This window comes from Xyrauchen texanus, chromosome 27 (assembly GCF_025860055.1).
Source record: "Xyrauchen texanus isolate HMW12.3.18 chromosome 27, RBS_HiC_50CHRs, whole genome shotgun sequence".
In the NCBI taxonomy this organism is placed as follows: domain Eukaryota; kingdom Metazoa; phylum Chordata; class Actinopteri; order Cypriniformes; family Catostomidae; genus Xyrauchen; species Xyrauchen texanus.
In genome coordinates this window covers 5,995,635-6,014,397 of record NC_068302.1, presented here as the reverse complement: position 1 = coordinate 6,014,397, position 18,763 = coordinate 5,995,635, and the positions used below count along the sequence as shown (strand labels likewise).

The 18,763-nt window shown below is 36.7% G+C and overlaps 1 protein-coding gene and 1 non-coding gene across 2 annotated transcripts; one reads left to right on the top strand and one right to left on the bottom strand.

Annotated features, from left to right (window-relative positions):
* Positions 1 to 659: 659 nt before the first annotated feature.
* trnag-ucc (transfer RNA glycine (anticodon UCC)) lies at positions 660 to 731 on the bottom strand. Its single transcript has one exon. It is a non-coding gene; the product is annotated as a tRNA-Gly (tRNA).
* Positions 732 to 3,415: 2,684 nt separating this feature from the next.
* On the top strand, positions 3,416 to 13,755 carry si:ch211-40k21.9 (THAP domain-containing protein). Its single transcript, XM_052093704.1, has 4 exons — positions 3,416 to 3,767; positions 4,922 to 5,614; positions 7,603 to 7,759; positions 12,844 to 13,755. Exons 1-3 carry the CDS (start codon positions 3,679 to 3,681, stop codon positions 7,604 to 7,606), a joined length of 786 nt encoding a protein of 261 aa, XP_051949664.1. The 5' UTR covers positions 3,416 to 3,678; the 3' UTR covers positions 7,607 to 7,759; positions 12,844 to 13,755.
* The last annotated feature ends 5,008 nt before the right edge of the window (positions 13,756 to 18,763 follow it).

The window sequence follows — 18,763 nt, the reverse complement described above, 5'->3', positions numbered from 1 at the left end:
TACCCCTGATTTCAGTAAATTCTTCTTATGCGCCAAAGAAACTAATGCATAGCCATCTTGAAAATGTTGTCTTTGATCTTCCGGTCTGGCAGAGTTCTATGGTGTTGAGTGTAATTAGCTAGCGAAGTGGATTTACAGGTTATAGAGTTGCCAAACATTATCATTCGTATTTTCAAGTGTTCAGGGGATGTCATACCAATGGAAAGCAAAGCGGGAGCTTTTAAAGCAAGTTAAATTCATGAATCCACACGGTCTTACCTTCACGCTGTTGACATACTGATATGCGCTGACGAAACTCCAAGAGACAACACAAAGACAATAAAATACTCCCTTAAGCATCTAGAAACCTCATCACAGAAGTGTTGACTATATTATGCCTAATGCCAAAACAAAGAGCCCACTGCATGAATGATATAATGTAACAAAGTAACAAAACAAAAAAGTATGCTTAATGTAACAAAAAGTAATCAAATTTTGTGAAAGGGTCCCTTCGACTAGGAACATATTAAGGTCAATTTTGAATTGTAACTTTTATTTTAACTGCTTGCTATATTCAGACAACATGAGATAGTTTCCGTTTTCCTCATTGCAGTGTGAGCTTTTTGAAAGGAATGTCACAGATTTATTTACAACTTTCATATTTTGAAATAAAAATGTTATGCGTTGGCCGGGAATCGAACCCGGGTCAACTGCTTGGAAGGCAGCTATGCTCACCACTATACCACCAACGCTTGTATACATTGAATGAATCTGTCAGAAAAACGACCCTTGGTAGAGAAGACTACCGGTCTAAATTTTTGAATTACTTACGCATTCTTTATTATAATTTGTTTCTTCACATTTTAGAATGATAGTATAGTCATAAAAACTATGGAATAACATAAATGGAACTAAGGAATTATGTTGTGACAAAAAAAATCCAAAATAAATCAAAACTGTGTTATATTTTAGCATCTTCAAAGTAGTCACCCTTTGCCTAGAATTTGCAGACTTGATATTTTCTTAACCAACTCATTGAGGTATCACCCTGTGTTGCTTTTTAAACAGTGTTGAAGGAGTTCCCATCTATGTTGGACACTTATTGGCTTGTTTTCTTTGTTATATGGTCATACATTTAAAAAACTGATATATATATATATAAATATAACTGTATGTCTACAAAACTAATTTAAAAAATTTAACCATACGTCTTCAGATCAAAATATTTGTAAGATCATGAGAAACATTTCGTCAAGCGTTCCAAAACTTTTGACCGGTAGTGTATATTATGCTTTAGAAGAGGTTGGACGTCTTGTTGAAAGTCTTACGTTTGGATTAGTATGTGCTCCATATGAAGATAAAGACTCATTATGTTGGACTACATGCACAAATACTGATAGATATGGTGCAAAGTATTTATGAAGACCCTGTTTGAACTGATCCTTCTCGGTAGCCTCTACGGGGAATCATTAGTCTCATATAAGTAAAACGAATGTTAGAGATTTAGGAGTTGCATTTTGAATGCTGTGTATGTGAATAGATTTTTCATAGAAAAGTGAGCAGCTCAAACGACGACGGTTTTTTTAGCCGTTCAAAGGATTGTTTCCTCACACGCTGCAGGAATCTGTACTCCTTGTAATCATAAACGACCGTGTCGCTGTGATTGATCCATTCTTTAGAGCGAGGAGAAAAGTAACTGGTACCACGTGACAACACTGTCTATGAATGGTGTCGTGTTGAAGGCACAGCAGCCGGTGGAGTTTTTGGTGCCACGCAGACTGCGTAATAAAGGGTCTGGCTGCAGACTGTGGGCGATTAGAGCTCAACTCTCAAACAGGAAATACGTCACCTCCACTTCGTAAAAGTTTAGTATACTGCTTTGATATTGTGTGTGAAGATTAGGTGAGGTCACGTATATATGCGCTCGGTTAAATAAATAAAAAAAAAAAATATATATATATATATATATATATATACATATATATATATATATATATATATATATATATATATATATATATATATATATATGCGCTCGGTCGTAGTCATAGACAGTATAAGGCCGCAGTAGAGGTGACGTATATATGCGCTCCGGCGCAGTGGAGGTGACGTATTTCCGCTTTTGAATGGAGCTCCACTCGCCCCGTAGTCTGCAGCCAGCCCCTATTGGTCAAAAGTGAAGCCAAAACGTCTCGATCGCCCCCCGGTGACTGGTCCTAGTATAGGTCATAAACCCCGCCTCCCCATGTTATTCAACGGGACGTGAGACCAACTAAACAATTAAATTACACTTCACATATCTTTTTTCCAAAGATAGTTTCTGTCATTTACTGTAGTTTCTATCACGTTGATGTAATTTAAAGGGTTTGTTTTCAAAATAAGTTTGTTTTTAGTTAGTTATTTTATGCTATAAAAACGGTGCTGTGACATCATGATTGACAGCTGTGATTGACAGGTTCTCTGAGCGATGTAGTCACTGAAGCACCAACTGACTTTTTTTCGGATCTTCAGAGGACTGAGGAGATTGGAGCTTTAAATTTAATATCTAAATTTCTATAATTAATTATTTCACCCCGTCAAAAGTCAAAAGTGCAGGGGCGTGTGCTTGCGATTGATTCAGCGAGAGTGAGGGCGGGGCCTTGATTTCGCGGCTTTACTTCCTTCTCACTACTGCGCAGGTCTGGTCCCGAAATTGCAACTGTGCAGACTCAAGTCCCAAGATGTCAGCGCCATATCGGGACACTGGCGGCTTCAGTTCTCACCAATGGAAAAGAGCGAAGGGGCGTGGTCCATCTTTTTTTTTACAGTCCATGGTTATCACATCCTTCACAGATTAATCAATAAATTATATTTGATTTCCTTCACCTGTACATCTTGTCTTTATGACTCAGACATTCTGTGTAATCTTATTGAACATTTAATTTAACCTGTTTTTCAATAATAATAACAATAATAATAAAAAATATTTTTATTGTGCCACAGTTTTAGCACAATAAAACTTTTTCAGACGACCCCTTACCCACCATATAAAACATTTCCAACTGTTCTCAATGTTAAATTAACGATAATTATTTAGCCGTGGCGGGACAAATCGCATCCCGTATTGATTCGATATGGAATGGGATGCATCATTTATGATCCCGTATGAGCGAAGAGGGAATGGAGAAAATCGTGAGTTTATCGGGTGAAATTGTAAATCGGGAGTACAGTGGGAGGAGGTGTGGAAAATCGAGGGAAACCATGTAAAATCAGGTGTGTTGGCAGGTATGCTTATTTTTCCTCTGTGGATCACAAGTAAGGAAATCTCAAACAAGGGTGCTTTCAAACTTGGTTCGATTGCTTGGACCGAACCCCAGTTCTTTTCTTCCCCCTCCCGCTAGCCGCACAGGCCTGTGTTCACATCATATTATTTGGGTCAGAACCACGGTCTGATTACGTCATCAGCGTGAGTACAAGCGGCAGCTTTTTACAACTGCATCTGTAACATTATCCAAAAGAACCGAACTTTGCGCACCATAAGTGCTAATGTGGAAAAACCCTATCAGGTAACTCTTTTCCCCGCCACAAGCAATGCTCCAGAGTGACTCCAGCCCAGTAGACAGCGTAAATCCACCATAAACTGGCTTGGAAACCAGTTTTAACCATAGAAGAAGACACAGAAGTTCGGTTGTTCAGGACAGCGGCTGTAATGTTTACCTGATGTGTGTTTTAAAAGTGAACATGCCGTCGTGTTCAGCCTACAAATGCACTAATCGCTACTCGCGAGGCTCCAGTGTCAAGTTTCATCGGTAGGTTTGGTGTTATTTCACTTCTGTTGCCCAATCTGACCGTCCAGGCCACATTCTCATGTAAAATCTTTGCTTTGGTTGTTTATTTTTACGGAGATGTCAGTTGTCGACCAGTTTAACTGACCTTTGAGAAAAAAAAAAAAACTTTTAAACCTTCATGTGCAGAATAGTTATTTGATAGAAATTAAGCAGTGAATTCATTTCGTACTTGAATTAGATGTAACTGTAAAGTTGAACTGTGTGCTAAAACTTCCAACACAACACATCCAGCCTACAGTATGACTTATTGGATATTCATGTTAGTAATATTTAACTTAAAAATAATGAATGTTGTTGTTGAATAATTTCTGTAAAAGGAGAAGTCATACTCTCAGAAACATTCATAGAAATGTAATATATGTGTTCATGTTGGCTTCACAGATATTTGAAAAACGTTTATTGCATTTTAGATTATTTGTCATGTGGTGGACAATCAAGTAAAAGGGATTCAAATATTTCCCTTGCACCTTGAGTGAATACAACTTAATTCGTTTAAAAAAAGTTTTCAAACTTGATCTGAAAAATATTTATTACAAATATCATGAATTTTTAAGTCAAGAATATCAAGACATTAACTTGGGGTTACAACAAATTACTTGAACAAAATGTGCCTTTTTATAAAAATGTCAAAATATTCAAATTTAACGATAGGACAAAATATTTTTTTTTACACCACACTAACAGTGTTGAGGGTCTAAAAAGGTTTTGTTTTGTCACATGACAACACAATGACTACCTACATGTTGGTCACACCACTAGAATTTGATTTGCTAAACAAGAGTTTTTCAAATATTAATCATATAAAATGTTTGACTGCTTAAATAATAATAAAATATTATTCTGCACTAGTCATGCCACCATTTCTTTTTCAAGAATTACAGCTGTTAATGACATGAATGACTTTTGGAATTTAAAACCCAGAAAAAAATATCAAAATGACTGAATTCAGTTATTGAAAACATGTTCACCATAGAAGAAATGTATTCAAGTAACTGTTTTTTACAATTTAATAGATTCTGTACAAAAAAAATGTAGCGTCATGTCATTGACCCATGTCCTGCAGAAAGCAACCCCCTCTCTCTCTCTCTCTCACACTCACACACACACACACACAGATTCCCTTTAGGTGATAGCAGTAGGCTTCAGCGCTGGCTGGTGAACCTCCGATGGGACAACTGGAAGCCAACTCCATTTTCCCGTATATGTTCCCTGCACTTTGAAGAGAACTGTTTCTTCACAAACGGGCAAGGCCAAGTGCGCCTCACTAAAACTGCTGTGCCCACCATCTTTTCATTCCCTGAGCATTTGCAAAAGAAGGTACGATGCACTAGGGTAAGACAGACGAGTTTGGAAAGGACTCCACCAGTTAGCACAGAAGCAAGAGGACGCAATGATCCACGTCATGGATTTAGTTTAGATCATACATATAGTTATACATATAGTTATGCATATAACGAGGACTCCTACTGCAAAAAAGATTGCACTGAAACTGTGGAATTTGATAAAGAGGAAGTTGTTTTGGAGCCTGACATGGTTGATGGGAGCAGCACCTCTGTGATTTACCCCAGCGAACAATGTGGCATTTCAGTTAGCCGCAAACCTTCAGTTTGTTCTTACACGAATCGTAACTGCACAGTGGATGAATCGCCAGAGACCCTGAAGCGCATTCTGGCCTTGACCCAGGAGAAGCTTAAAGCTTGCAGGAAACGGTTGAAAATGCGTGGTGCCCAGATTAGACGGTTAAAGAAAAAGGTGTCTTTACTCTCCTCTAACCGGCACTCCAGAAGCGAAAGAGAAATGCTTTGCAGGTAAGCAACAGTAACATAGAATATCTGTAAGCAAGCATGCACATTTGCTATATTTGGAAAGGTATTTTATAAAAAGAAAAAATATTGAAAAATAACTGTTTCAATATTCTGTGAAACACCAAAAAAAAAGTATCGGTTGATATGAAAGTAAGGTAAGTATTGTTGCAGGTAGGGGTTTTCTATTGTGTAGGTTAAAGGAAATTCACCCAAAATGAAAAGGAATGGGGACTGGGTTTGTCAAGATCCAAATTGAGTTCATAGAGACATAGAGAATGGTACAAAAAACAACCAAGTGGAAGTCCTGTGTTTGAAAATGCCTTGTTGATGACAGAGGTCAATGCAGAATGGCCAGACTGGTTCTAGCTGACCAAAAGGCTACGGTAACATTTTCTCTTTACACTCTAGACTAGAGGCTGTTGTCTCACACTAGCCCATCTGGCACCAACAATAATGCCATGGTCTAAATCACTGAGATCCCTTTTTTCCCCATTCTGATGGTTGATGTGAAAGTTAACTGAAGCTCCTGACCCGTATCTTCATGATTTTATACATAACACCGCTGCCACATGATTGGCTGATTAGATCATCGCAGGAATAAGTAGATGTACAGGTGTACGGTACCTAATAAGGTGGATGGTGAGTGTATATCATCATGATATAAGATTTTGGTCATATCGCCCATCCCTACATTGACCCCTCTTCATCTTTACAAGCTGTGTATTTTATTCTATTGCTGACATGACATTCCGTGCAAGCTTTCAATTGATTAATTGATGATCGATAAGCTTAATAGTTCAAATGATAAATTAAGATTATTCATTAACTTCCCTAAATGAAAGTGAAGTGCATAGTGACTGAGGTCAGCAACATTTTACTTTTCAAGATATAAAGTAATACATTTGAAACAACATAAACGTAATGACAGATTGTTTTCCTTTTTGGGTGAAATATACATTTAAATATCCCTGATATAGAGTATTTTTGCATAAGAAATAATAAGACAGAAGTGCAGTTAAATTGCAATTCACAGAAGGGTGTACCGTAATTTCCGGATTATTGAGCGCACCTGAATATAAGCCGTACCCACTGAATTTAAAAAAATATATTATTTTGAACATAAATAAGCCGCACCTGTCTATAAGCCGCAGGTGCCTACCGGTACATTGAAACAAATGAACTTTACACAGGCTTTAACGAAACACGGCTTGTAACAAAAATAAATAAGACTTTAACGAAACACGGTGTGGCCACGCTTACTGAAATTAGACACAGGTGTTAGACATTAGCTCAGGTGTAAGCACCCTTACTGCTTTTCTCTCCCGGACGGGCGCTTGACCACTCCCCCGCTGCCACACACGGCTTGTAACAACAAATTAGCAGTAAACAGTAGCCTAGCAAGAAAGTCATTGGTCACTATCTTCCTCCTCTTGTGCACATGAAACCACTGAAGTCATCTCCTTCGGTGTCGGAGTTGAATAGCCTCAGCTTTAGTTGTCTTTTTGAGTCAATTCATCACGCTGCTGTTTCCAACGTCTCCCGTGCAGCAGCTCTATTTCCTTTTCCAACAGCCAGATCAATCGTCTTCAACGTGAAAGCTGCATCATATGCATTTCTCCGTGTCTTGAGGGTGACAAAATTACTACCGTAATCAGAATGATGGGAAGTTTGAGCGTGCTCGATTTAATCTAAACAGTAAACAAAAAAGTTGTTTGACCTTAACCCGTTCGGCAATTTCATTGGTCTAATGAAAGCTTCATGCCACCAAAAAAACTGAGCACGTCACAGAATGTTTTTTTTTTTTTTTTTTTTAAATAAAATTTGAAAGCGGGAAAAATCCATATATTAGCCGCGTCGTTGTTTAAGCCGCGAGGTTCAAAGCGTGGGAAAAAAGTTGCGGTTTATAGTCCGGAAATTACGGTAAATGTTTTAGAGGAGGAAATGGTAATATTTTGTTCTGAAAATGAATGTCACCCTTCATTTCTACACAGCTGAAAGGATCTGGATTGTGGACTCCAGTCTAATCCAACATACAGAGCAAAGAGATGTTCAAAACCCTTGGCTTGAACCTTCAAACCAGGCCATTTTATCCAAGACCGGACAAATCTCACACATCTTGGAATGCTGTTTTCACCTTGGACTTTCAAGGTTTTGTTACATGTTGAAAAGTTTGAAATGTTTAGATGTTTATAGTGTATGTTCTGTACAGATTTTGGTTGTTACATTATTTACTTTTACTGTTTTACACATGAATTTATGCACCCCTTGCAGAATCTGCAAGATGTGAATCATTGAAAAAAAGAGGGAACATAAAAATGCTTTAATTTAGTTAGTTCTGCCAAGATGAAGCTATTTGACAAATACTGCACAACATAATTAATGAAAACACAAATTACCCTGTTCAAATAGTTTACACACCCTTAAAGAAATAGTTCACCCAAAAATGAAATTTCCCTCATCATTTACTCAATAACACGCCATGCCAGATATGTAAGACTTTCTTTCTTCTGCTGATCACAAGTAAAGGTGCCTGGCCCAAAAATAAGTTGCGTACTCTAATATTTCGCTTGACTGCCTTTAGCTTTGATTACGGCACGCATTCGTCATGGCATTGTTTCGACAACCTTATGCGGCGTCACAACATTTATTTATTTATTTATTTATTTTATTTGCACATATAACATTTAAAATACTACTTTACAAATCCATTAACGGAAAAAAAACAGAAAGAAAAAACATACTGTGCGGGAGAGAGTGAGAAGACCATGAGGTCTTATAAAACCACCTCCCCAAAATCTCATTAAATGGACATAAAATTACATGATCAAGCAAGACAATACAATCAATACATCAATCATTTTAATATAACAAATTAACAAGATAAACTTAATTATATGTTAAAAAATTTTTCAGCTCTCTTTTAAAAGAGTTTAGAGTGATTTTAGTCTTTAAAACGGGGTCTAAATGATTCCAGAGGGAAGGCCCTCTGTATTTCAGTGTAGATTGATTAGCTGTAGTTCTACAAAAAGGAAGATAAAAATCTTTACAACGCCTTGTGGAATAGGCATGAACATCCGAAGAATAAATGAAAAAATTATTAAAAGCTCTGGGCATAATTTTTGTCATATTCACATACTTATACATAAAAATATTTATGCAATAGATGTTAACATTAAATATTGTCAAGATGTTATATTTTATGAATAGCGGAACAGATGATGACAATCTATTTGAATTACTCATAATTCTCAAGAATTTCTTTTGTATTAATAAAATCTTATTTAAATATGTTTTGCATGTTGCGCCCCAAATAATATTACAGTACAGAATGTGGGGATAGATTAAACTGTAATATAATGTTTTCATACATGAAATATCAATTAAAGAGCGAACTCTACGCAATATACCAACAGATTTCATTATTTTTCTGCAAACATGTTGAATATGATATTTCCAGGTTAGTTTTTGGTCGACAATGACACCTAAAAATTTTATTTGGTTTACTTGGCTAATTTTTAAACCATCAATTGATACCTCTATGTCCTGGTAATCTCCTTTGTTTTTTTTACTAAAAATCATAAAATTAGTTTTTTGTATATTAAGAGAGAGTTGATTATCTTTAAACTATTTAGAAACATTTTGTAATTCTTCATTTGCTTCTCTTATTAATGTGTCAATGTTAGAATGAGATAATAGAAGACATGTATCATCTGCAAACATGAGTGGCATAACATTTTTACGTACAACTCTTAAATCATTGATCCAAATTAGAAATAATAGAGGTCCCAAAATGGACCCCTGCGGTACCCCACATAAAAGTTGTCTCCTATTTGAGCTCAGGTTGTTAACATAAACAAATTGCTCTCTCTCTTCCAAATAGTTTTGTACCCAAGTTAAGGCTATATGTTTAATGTCATAATTTTCTAATTTTGCTAAAAGAATATTATGATTTACAGTGTCGAATGCTTTCGACAAGTCTACAAATATACCAATAGTGTTATTTTTCTCATGCAGATTTTTTGTAATTTTATCGACAAACTGTAGAAGAGCCATTTCTGTAGACATGTTCTCTCTAAAACCATACTGGTGATCATATAAGGTCAAATTTTCTGTCAAGTGTTTTAATATCCTTTTATAAACTAATTTTTTGAGTATTTTAGAAAAGAAACGTAATAGTGAAATAGGTCGATAATTGTTAAATACATGTGAATTCCCAGACTTAAACAAGGGAATTACTTTAGCTAATTTGAAATCTCTTGGTACAACGCCTGTTTTGAGTGACAAAGAGAGAACATAAGTTACAGGCTCAATAATATAGCAAACTACTTTCTTTATGAGACTAGCTCTAATTTCATCATGTCCTGGAGCTGTGTCCTTCATCTTTAATATAATTTCAAGCACTTCATTAGAAGTTGGAGGATCAAATTCATTTAAGCAAGGATATGGCAAATCAAAAATTTGAGAAGTGAATTTTCCTGTATTCGTAATATTTTTTGCCAGTGAGGGACCAACATTCACAAAGAAATCATTGAAACCGTTTGCTATATCGATGGGGTTTTGATAATTCTCTATACCATCGGATAATTGACCTGGAATTCCTCGAGTTATTTGTTTTTTATTTAATAATTCATATAACATTCCAGGTCTTCTTTATATTTTCACAAGAATTTCCCAACTTCTTAGAAAAATATTTTTTCTTGGCATCTTTTAGAACTTTGCTGAATTTGTTTTTATATTTTTTATAGTACGCAATATTTAACGGTGTGGGGCTAATGAGAGATTTTTTTATACAACTTATTTTTAATAATGGAGGATTTTCTTAATGCAGGTGTAAACCATGGCTTAGAAATATTTCTGTTTTTACTTCTACTTTGTACCAGAGGAAAACATTTATTAAACAAAGATTTCCATCCAGAGTTGCATTAATTTTTGGCTGAGATCTTGTATTGACCACTGAAGAGTTCGAACCACTCCTTCTTGAGTCAAAGATTCAGTGACCCATTCATGAACGACTACTTTATTCTTGATGAATCAGCTGTTTGAACGAATCGTTTGAACAAATAACTCAATGACTCGCTTAACACCGCAGCCGCTTATCCCTTACCGCCATCTACTGGCTTCTCCAGCACATCACAAAGACATTCAATGGGTTTTGGGTCAGGACTCTGGTGGCTAATTCATGTTTGAAAATTATTCCTAATGCTCCATGAACCACTCTTTCACAATTTGAGCCAAATTAATATTGGCATTGCCATCCTGGAATATGACCGTGCCGTCAGGGAAGAAAAAAATCCATTGATTGGATAACCTGGCCATTCAGGTTGTCAGCTGAATTCATTTTATTGCCGCATAACGTTGCTGAGTCCTGACCAACTGAAGCAACCCCAGATCATCACACTGTCTTAAACCCAAATGGCAATTTTGTTTTTGGTCAGACAGTGTAGTAGAATGCTTTAAGCGCACACTTAAGTAAGCCACGGTGAAAAACTAAATATTCTAAGTATACTTGAAGCCAGACTAATTGTCAGTATGCTTCAAGTGTGTTAATGATTAGTTAACTTGAAGTGTGCTATTTTGGAACAACTAATGTTGTACTAAGTATATTTTAGTTGTAATTACATTGCAGCAAAGCATAACTTTAAGTGTATTTAGTGTACTTTTGTGTGCTAAATTGGAACAACTTCAAGCGTACTTAGTATACTTTAAGTATATGCCTGTGTAGGGTAATTACATGTTTGATTATTGATATTAAAGTGTACTTTGTGTTACAAGGACATTACAAATTAATTGTGAGTGTCTTCAAAACATACAAGCAATATACCATAGGTGTATAATATTTGAGTAAAAAGTATATGCTCAGTAACACCTTTGGCTTATTCAAAAATCTTCAATAATGAACTGTTATTACTTAGCTATACTTTGTACAATATACTTTAAACATTACATCGTCTTACACAAGACAGTATTTTAAATGTGTTACCTGCATACTGAAGGCTGAATTTCTTGGGGGACTTTTCACCCAATGCTGAATGCACTTGTTTTCAAGGCCATTACAATAACATAACTTCAGTAACAGACAGTGTTTATTTAAATCTCACATGGTTTTATAATTGTAAAACATAACAAAATGTACCAACTGTAGCTCCCTCCATTGACAGACATGAGGCACGTGGTCATGGTTAAAAGACTTTAATCCATACAAACAACCCGTGAGAACTGGGTTAATGGAAATACTAACATGGAATAAAATGAATAAAAGCATGTGTGAATGTCCTTCGTCTACATTTAAAGCCCCACATGGCTATAAAACAGTCAGAAAACACAGTATATCACAGTATCAGGCACCATAAACGTTTCACAGTATAACTTATAACTTGCCTTTAAAGCAATAATTCAATTTGAAACAACATTTATGCACTAAAGATTCCATACACACAGCGTGTCAAGTTATTGCACTTCAACATGCCAAAAGAAATCACCACTGTGATATTAATCTAATTTACCATTGCAACCTTTACCAAATAAACTTCAATCAAAACATATGGCTGCCTGTCTCTTACGAGGGGCTAAATCTGCCTTTATATTTCTCCTCGTATTCTTTCTTCTAGGTTTGTCTTCTTACATGTTTATTACTTTGTGTAGCTGTTGCTGATTTATTTTCTGTCGTCTTTTTAGGCGCTTCGCTCAACAATTAGTTACGGGCGGAACACTAGCGCCGCAATGACTAGTTCTGCCTCCAAACTACTATTACTATAGGTACCACAAATAGCAGGATAAACAGCTATAATTTAAACTGCCGATGGGAGGCAGTTACACCAACCATGCTTTTAAATGAAAAGAATGCTGAAAGAAACAAACAAAAAAATATATAATTTTGGAACGGCGGCCACACACAAACTACGCATTTTTATCTTTTCTTGATGAAATGCTCATTGTTACACTTGCGCCTGATGGCCACTCACCTAAAATATATTTTTAAGTAAAGTGCAAATAAATTCACTTTTAAAAAATAAACAGAATTTTCACTTAAAGTATATTGTTAGATAATATACTAAAGTACACTTATTTTAAAGTGTGTTAAAAAGTTGTATTGTGAAAATTGGTAAAAGCATGATGCTAATATACTTTAAATATATTTAAAGATAGTGCAACTTTTGTTAGTATATTTGCAATATACAACTGAAAAAAAATAATATATTTCAAATACAATAAAGTATAGTTTTTTTCACTAGGGAGGGGGTGTATTAGAGACTGGGACTGGGACCACCATACCTGGTTGTGCACTGGGAGGTCTCTCAAGCATCCACAAGCTGTTCACCTTTAAAGCTGCTCTTGAGGGCATTGGATGTCCTGAAGGTGGTATTGTCACTGACTAAATCTTGTTTACATCTTAATATAGAAAAGAGATGGAGCCCTGTGCCTGAAGTTCTGAAAGAATTCCAAGATTTGAGAATAATAATAATGACCACAGAAACAGTGATATTGTTTATGCCATGATTTTTCTTCATTCAACATACCATACATGCAGTCCCGGCACCATGGGCGGGCATTGGGGGGCCTGGCCCTCCCTGTGAGTCACTAGTGCCCGCCCTGGACGATCCTGTCTCCCTTCATCAACTCTACGTCACGTCTCACATCTCATTTCATCGCGATCTCACAAAGCTCTTTTATTATGCAGCATGCAGAATTCAGCACTGAACAAAAACTCCAACGTTTTGAACGGTGAATGGATTTTATCTGAAATGCATCTGATTGGCCATTGCGTTTTAGAAATCAACACATATGTCTGTGATTGGCTACATTGCACAATGCTGCAAAAACACGTTATAATGAGAACATCTAGGCTACTTATGCTTGCGACTGTAAATCGTTATTTTGTTTAGATGTTCTTATTGATTTTGTGCAATAGATGAATAACAATGTATTTGTTTTAGGATGTTTTATTTAGATAGGGAGTCCCTCGAATCGTTTTATTCTCCCGCAACCCATTACCGCCGTGCCCGCACTCGACCATCAAATCGAGTCGACCAACCACCAGTCCTTGCTTCTTGTTTGCACTTTTATTTATATATTTTTATCAATAGGCTACTGTAACTTTCGTTACAAGTTGGTAAGTTGTCGTTTTGTATATACATGATGAATAAACTCCTGAATAAAATTAAAAATGTGTTTGGTCTGATTTAAAAAATAATATTTTTAAATGGATTTGACTGGTTTGTCGATAGTGAGCGCGGGAATGTTTGTTTGTGTCCTAAGCATAGTAGCGCTTAATAACGATAGCTGTTACTTTTTTTTAAACAACTATGCTGAGCTCTTTCGTGTGACAGTTACCATGGATATACGGCGTTTCTTTAATCAAAGACCACCATAGTTGGCAGAAGAGAGCAGCGAGGTAAGGGGAGAAGACCCAGGGTGTAGCAGTTCACAAGAGATCGATCCAACTCCCAACACTTCAATCAGCTTTGACATATTTAAATCTGCATATTTGTGATATTTTTACCTTTATAAAAGGACATTTCCCCTAATCTTATTAAATATATTATTATATATCTTAATGAATCCTCTTTCATTTTAAATTCTTTATTTGATCAAAAAATTAAATTAGAATAAGATACTATAGGACTATTACCGATCAAATTAAATCATTTACATTAAATAATATACATTAAATAATGTTATGAGATTGTTTTAAATCTTTTTTTTAAATATACAAATAAGAAAAGTTGAAAGAATGACACTTTTAAACATGAAACTAAACCGCCAGTAGATGGCGGTAAGGGATAAGCGGCTGCGGTGTTACGCGAGTCATTGAGTTATTTGTTCAAACGATACGTTCATACAGCTGATTCATCAAGAATAAAGTAGTCGTTCATGAATGGGTCATTGAATCTTTGACTCAACCGATTCGTTTAAAACACTGAATCATTTAGTAATGAAAACACGGTTGACTGTGAGATGCGTTCTGTTTCTGCTGGGATCTTTGTTTTAAAATAGAACAAAAAGTCAATATTGCATCTAAAATGCAAGTGACTTAATATGAATTACTTGTTTATTGAACTGTCGAAATCAGTGTTACATTTTCAATCGTGATGGTATTCAGCACTTGGTTGTATGGTGTTGCTTCATGTTATAAATATAAAAACTAACTTACACATTTTGAATTTTTTACCGCAGTATGCTAACTGAGTTTCTTTGTGTGAGCTGCAGTTAGGCCTATTTGTTTCATCGAGAGGCTGCGCGAGCCTAAACAGCACAAATCTTTAGCGTCAGTTATGAATTTGAATAGCGTCAGTACATTATGTAACAGGCTACTATCGATCATTATCATTGTATCATACATATTCAATTCATAATCGGTCATATCATTTAATGTTATTAGGGAATTATGTTTATCTCAGTTGTGCCCCCCTGAAAAAAATGTAATGCCCGTCCGTGAATTTGTGTCTGGCGCCGGGTCTGCATACATGGACACAGACCTTCCTTATGCCTGTTGAGACACTATATAAGCAGACTTTAAAATGGTTTAATTTGAGTTTGCACATAAAAAACAGGTGCTTTAAATTATATACAACTGGTACTTTTATTTTTTTTTACAAATGCAAATGAAATGGCCTTTATGATCACCACCACTATGGTCATCTGGTTTTCAGCACAATTTGCCAACTCCCAGTCTTGCCATTGCAGCTTCCACTCTGAGGTGAGGATGGCAGTGAGCGCTCTGATATTGTTGTTAAGATCTCAACTAAAGGAATGTTTCCTCGTGCCTCTACCACTGTTCTGAGCCCTCTAGTTTTTGTGTGGAGGGATCCTCTGGTGCTAGCTTGGCCTTTGCTTTTGTAACGTATAGGTCCTGGCCTGAAAGTTCTCCTGCCTCCACCACTGCCTTTTCAGACTGCGTTGAGGGCGTGGAAAGACTCTCAGGAGAAGGCTGATCCCAACTCTCGGGTGCTGTTGTTGAAAGCTCAACTAAGGCAATAGGGAATTATCTTGCCTTCATCGCAGCCTGTTCTGAGCCCTCTGGTTCTGTTATGGAGGGTTTGAGGGTTCTACTGCTCCTAAGCTGCATAGACTAGCAACCTGCAAAGTATATAACCCATGACATATAGCAAGGTGTTATTTTCAGAGCTTCCTTTATCACATTTAAAGCTGAAATGATCAATTGTATCAATAAAAAAAAAACGCACTCAAAGATTCTATAGATGCCAGTAAAAAATAATCTCCACTTCTAAAACAACCACAGCTATGCAAGATATCTCATGGCTTGAGCAGAAAGAGAATGGGTCTCTTCTGATGTGTCTCTACCTTGGAGGCCTAGAACAAAGCAGAATTCTTCCCCAGAATCCAGCCTCCTCATGGACCTGTTTGATGGTCTTGGGACCCAGACCATCTCTTTGAGATCTCAGAGGAGGGGAGAACAAAATGAGGACTATGACAACATATATTACCATGAGTTCCACATACTTGCATGTGGCAGGGCGGGGCCGGGTCGTGATTCTACACACCCGGTCCCTTATCAGGCTAATCAAGCCTCCAAGAGGGATAAAGGCTGACAGCGGAGGATTGTGCAGTCAGCCTTTATCCCTCTCAGAGGCTTGATTATAATCGGATGTGTATAATCACGACCCGGCCCGCCCTGCCACATTACACTATTAGGAAACACTCAAAAACACACAACTCACCAGTCACTGGTCCATGATATCCTGAATCTTGAAGTGAATCTGAGATAGTTTTTCGCTCCATGACCAACTGCTCCATCTGGCTAAAGAATCCATCCATCTTTGACTGAAAGTGAAAACGCAAAAGAACATTCCTTAAGGTTCACAAGATTTAAAGAGTCATGGATATGTCAACAGACCACTATCTATAATATTCTTTGCTGTTATTGTATAGACACAGTCTTTCTGGCAATTTCCTGCAAATAGAGTCATGCGCTGTACAATTTGCATACAACCTGGCCTGATCCTGGACTCACCTTTCTCACAGTTCAGGTCCTGGCCCACAGTGGTGGAAATTTTGAAAATCTGCTTGGGGGCCCCCAAAATGTTAAAAAATGTGCTACTTGTGTGAAATACAGGAATAGTGTTTTTACATTTTTTGTTCTGAGCATATTCCATCAGCCAGACTCAAAAACTTCAGGATCAAAAGTTCCTCTCATTCACAAATCATGACAGTCACTCCATGACAATCCAAGCAGGCGATCCAGGCCATTTAAACTGTCAGGTGATTGAGGCTCGCGCTGGACTCCCACAAGCTCATGAATGCAACTTCAAGGCTGCTTCTGAATGCAGGAAAATATTGCCTCCAGAGGCTGTATATGGAGGTAGGATGAAAATAAGGTGCTTTTCAAACTGATCGGAGACCAGTTTCCTTAAGAGTTCCCTTCTTTCATAACAGATGTCAGTTCAGCCATTAACTGATTAGGCAGCAAGGTAGCAAGTCAGCTGCCTGCGTTTTCAGATGCAGCCCAATGTAAAAGTGTTTAACCTGTGCTATAAGTAAATGTCTTATTCACTATGCACTGTATGTACAGTTGGTTTGATTCTGTATTTTTTTAGTAAATGCGACTGCTACTGTGGACATCCCATTCATGGTTGCTGTTATTTCCTTCTTCCTAATATATTAACAATTTCTTCTTGTGCAAATAAATTACAACAATTTGATGAATAAACAGAAATCTGAAGAAACGGCTATCTACCATTTAAAATCTAAAATAATTTTTTAGTTTTGTGTGAAATTGAGTAAATGTAGTGCTAAATAAGAGTTTATATATATATATATATATATATATATATATATATATATATATATATCTTTTTTTTTTTTTTTTTTTTAGCAATTTTATGTTTACTCTTCACTACAGGGGCCAGAACCTATGGCTCGTGAGCCACAAGTAGCTCTTTGTTAAAAATCAAGTGGCTTGTTGGGTGTTTCACCATTCACAAACACATGATCATTTATATATATATATATATATATACACACTCACCTAAAGGATTATTAGGAACACCTGTTCAATTTCTCATTAATGCAATTATCTAATCAACCAATCACATGGCAGTTGCTTCAATGCATTTAGGGGTGTGGTCCTGGTCAAGACAATCTCATGAACTCCAAACTGAATGTCAGAATGGGAAAGAAAGGTGATTTAAGCAATTTTGAGCATGGCATGGTTGTTGGTGCCAGACGGGCCGGTCTGAGTATTTCACAATCTGCTCAGTTAGGGATTTTCACACACAACCAGGGGCGATTCTAGGGTCAGAGATTTAGGGGTGCTGAGCACCCAATGAGCCCCACTGCCACCACCCACCCTCTTTTCACACAAAAACAAAAAATATGTCTATTGAAAAATAACTTTATCATTTTAACATTGGTTCAACTAACTCCAAAATCCAGATTTGTTTTTCTTTTTTTTTTAGACCTTTTCAGAGCACCAGAGAGTTGACACAAACAGCCCCCTGTAACAAACACAAAACCTTCTTCACTCAGCTGCTTTTCCTGACCGTTAACTCCATGTGCCTCCTTTTGTATCAACAGTCATCAGATTGGTTAGATTAGATTCAATTTTATTGTCATTGAACAAAGTAACAGGTACTTGGACAACAAAATGTAATTCATCTTCTGTAAATTATTTACAAAAAATGGTTCTTGAAAGGCTCTTTTTTTGTGTGCCAAACTGAGTATGAGGGTATTGAGACAGCTTTAACTGTTTAGGACCAGTGTCCTTATCCCCTAACTCTGAACAGCTCTCTTCTGTCTCTGCTGCTTTGGCTTGGTGGTCTCTATGTTGCACTCCCGCTGTCTCTTCATTTCTTTCACTAGTCAAGTCCCTCTCATCCCTTATGGACTCTCCCTGTTGTTTTCCTCCTCCTTTATTATGAAAAAATGTGGTGTAAAATAATGTTACAAAAAGTAAATGTAATATAGGCTACTTAATGCCTATAAGTTAGTATAGGAGTATGAGTAGTTACTGTTTTGCTTGTCACTATTCACTATATGTCAATTTATTGTTGTTGTTTCCTCACCTGGTTCTTCCTGCATGCTCTCCTTTCCCTTTCTCCTTCTCCATCTCCCTCTCTTTCCCTTGGCACTGACAATCATACACAAATATATTGTAGGCAGGAGAGTTGAGGTCAGTTTGTCATGTCACAAAAA